Source organism: Rhododendron vialii, chromosome 8a (assembly GCF_030253575.1).
Source record: "Rhododendron vialii isolate Sample 1 chromosome 8a, ASM3025357v1".
NCBI lineage: Eukaryota > Viridiplantae > Streptophyta > Magnoliopsida > Ericales > Ericaceae > Rhododendron > Rhododendron vialii.
In genome coordinates this window covers 4,029,115-4,032,460 of record NC_080564.1, presented here as the reverse complement: position 1 = coordinate 4,032,460, position 3,346 = coordinate 4,029,115, and the positions used below count along the sequence as shown (strand labels likewise).

Genomic DNA, 3,346 nt, shown 5'->3' with positions numbered 1-3,346 from the left:
AACTATACTACATTTAATTTTGTTTTTTGCAGTCACTTCAGCCGATTTTGAATGATGGTTGAGGGTAGCTGGTGACACTTGAGAGGTTGTTTCTGAATCGATCTAAGTAGCGTAATTTTCAAATACATTACAAGCTGAATAGATCGAGAAGTACATTGTTCAAGCTTAATTTAAAAGCTTAGCATAATTTTAAAAAAAATTATTCATGCTTGACTTGTACTCCACGTACCTAACCGATTAAAATTGAGTTCTTTAATCAACGAACACAAACTGGAAAATTTTGGGCAGTTTGATTCGTTAATGAGCCCATTATATTGCACTAAGGAGATAATAGTAATTTACATCATCGTAGACGCCGGATTTAGACAGCTGCTGTAGATGATGCCTGTCTTGATTTCGTTCTTGGGTTAAAACTTTCAAAACTTTTGTCGGCAACTCCAACGAAGAGAAAAATTGGGTTGGTCGGTGAGTTTGTTTCTTACGTAATTTATCAAAGTTTGATTATTGGGCAGTCTGTAAGAAAGTAATTTATTGTAAATCTTTTAATCCCAACGTAAATCGGGAAAAAGATTAATTGAGACACGTGTAAATTGATTTAGACACCTTTTACCATAAAAAAAAAAAAAAAAAAAAGATAGTACACCAACGATCGAAAGAAATGGAGAGGCCAAAAAAACAAAAGAGAAATGTTGGGCTTTGGACGAGGAATCAGAAATATTAGTAAAAATCAACGTCTCAAATCTCTAGAAATAAACAAGTAGTCGACACGAGGTCTCTTAGTCCAATGATTAATTTTATTGGTCGGTGGGTTTGATCTCTTCCATATAAACATTCGATCAAGATTCAGGCCACAAAAAAGGATTTTTTTTTAAATATCTTAGTCTCGGAGTGAATGTCTGTTTTTAACAGAATCGAAAGAGATTAGTCGAAAGACACACAACCAAATCAAAAGAGATTAGTCGAAAGACACGTAAACTAACCTGGACACCCTTATTGTTGAATCACGGTTCTTGTATTAGTGTTCAAAACGTGTATTGGCTAATCAAAACATTCCTGGGAAAAATAAACCCATGGAAAAAACCAATAAAACACTGAACTAAAGAACTCTCCCCTAAAAAGTTTAGCTCACGATTTGAATACTCCTACTACAAAGCCTTTCACTAATTATAATCAAAACTGTCAAAACCTAAACTATTGTGCTCGTCATCAATGCCGCTAAAATAATGATCAGCGATCAAGAAATTTCCGGGCAAATCGCCCGCCGCCGTCTCCGCCTCCGCCGCTGCAATCTCATCAGCTCTGCCCATCACCTTGCTCTTGAGCACTTCCAGCGCCGCCTTGTATTGCTCCAATTCACTCAACCCCAAACCATCAAGACTCTGTTCCCACCACGACCCACCTCCGCCGCCTCCGCGCGCCGCTTTTTCTCTCTCTTCCTCCGCTTCGCGCTCCCTGGCGACCTGTTGGTGAAATTTCCGATAATAGAGACTGAAATCAGTTATTGCGACCACAAGAAATTAAAACAAACTACTAATTAAAGTTTAAAACCAAATCAATTTAGCAATTTATTAGAACTGAGCTAATATTAAATTTCTAGCTACGAGTCCGATTATTTTAATCAAATCACTATCTACTTCAAGCTAAGAAAATCTGGTTAAGCGTGAAACTAACAAAAACGAATTTTTATAAAATAAAAACAGAATGAGAAAAAAATCCGAAAATCCCAAAAAAATATTTACCGGAACTTTGAAAAAGAGATGCATCACCTTGGCATGCTTGTCCCTCAACCGGTGGACGTCATTGTCGAACTCCGCGTCCGAGTCGCCCCAACTAGTGTTCCCGGCGAGAAACTGGTCGACGACAGAGTCCACAGACGGGCTTCCGAATGCAAAGATTTTCCCGGCGGGAGACGCGACGATAACCGCCACGCGGGCGCCGCACAGGACGCTCAGCTCGCCGGCTTTCCTGAAGATCCCAGACCGGCGTTTCGAGAAGGTGACTTGTAGTTGGCTCTTTTTCTCTATCTTCTTGATTTCTATCCTCTGGCGGCCCAGGCTGGTTTTCTTCTCCTTGTGCGTCTCCATTGATCAATTTACTGGTTTCTTGAGAGAGAGAGAGAGCGAGCATATTGCATTGTAGTCGTTCATATATATATATATATATATATATATATATATATATATATATATACACTTATGGTTTCTTGAGAGAGAGAGAGAGAGAGAGAGAGAGAGAGAGAGAGAGAGAGCATATTGCAAGGATGTAGTAATAAATGTAATGTGGCTCCGTAGATTTTCAAAGATTTTGTTGCCAGTTTCAAAGAAGAAGGAATACGAAAGTTTTTATTTTTAATTCCATTTAGGAAAGTTCAAAAAAATTAAATTGTAACACCCAGACTTTTAAAAAAAAAATTAAATAAATAAGGCAATAAAGTATATATATTCAATGCTAATAATAAACAGTGTAATATTTAATGGTCACTTGCTGTTAGGATTTAGAAAGTATATTAATTGTGACGTAACATCTACAAAAAAAAGGAGTATTTTTCTACCTACGTATCAATTTTTATTGAACTCTGCCGATGTCGCCCCACCATGTTAAGAACATTGCGACACGGGAGTAAAACACGAATTTCCGCAAGGCGGAGAACCGTGAGTTTCAAATAGAATAATCCGGAAAAAAAAGTTGACGTCTTATTATAGGGCGAATCGGATAGAAATCCTTAATTAAAAGATTATTCTAGAATTTGGAAGATATCCCTAGATTCTATTAATTATGTTTATATTTTATTAGATTATTTTAGATTTGGTTAGATTTTATTAGATATTTCTAGAGTATTCTAGATTCACATTAGATATGATCAAAAGCCCACTATAAATAGACTTCCCTTCCTCTTGACCCTCCATGTACAACACAACCTCACTAAGAAAGAGAGAGAGAGGGAAAGAAAGAGAAGGGAATTAAGAGGACAACAGGTTAGTATTTCTTTCTCTGCCAGCAGCATACACTCACACACTTGCACTCACTTTTTATGTTCTCCTTTAAATTCACAGAATATAGAAACGGAAGGATAGTCAGCAATGACCTTCAACAAATGATTTTGTAGGATCAGCTTAATTCGGAGTCGAATCAACTCATAGATTTGCAAAATTGATCATACATGGTTCATCCTTTAAATTGATCATACAACTCGGTCTTGCTTCCAGATTTGGTCTAGGGCTGGAAGCATGACCGAGTTGCTCACACAACTTATGGCTCGACTTTACTCGTTTTGTAGCCAGACCGAACTCAAGCTCGAATCTTAGGCTTGGGTTATGATACCCATTAGAACACCAATTCTGGCTAG

At 37.5% G+C, this 3,346-nt stretch overlaps 1 protein-coding gene across 1 annotated transcript; it reads right to left on the bottom strand.

Moving 5' to 3' along the window:
* Window positions 1-993: 993 nt before the first annotated feature.
* On the bottom strand, window positions 994-2,132 carry LOC131298436 (agamous-like MADS-box protein AGL62). Its single transcript, XM_058323905.1, has 2 exons — window positions 1,767-2,132; window positions 994-1,460 (listed from the first exon to the last, which is right to left on the bottom strand). The coding sequence occupies exons 1-2, from the start codon at window positions 2,082-2,084 to the stop codon at window positions 1,161-1,163; spliced, it is 618 nt and encodes a 205-aa protein (XP_058179888.1). The 5' UTR covers window positions 2,085-2,132; the 3' UTR covers window positions 994-1,160.
* Between the last annotated feature and the right edge of the window lie 1,214 nt (window positions 2,133-3,346).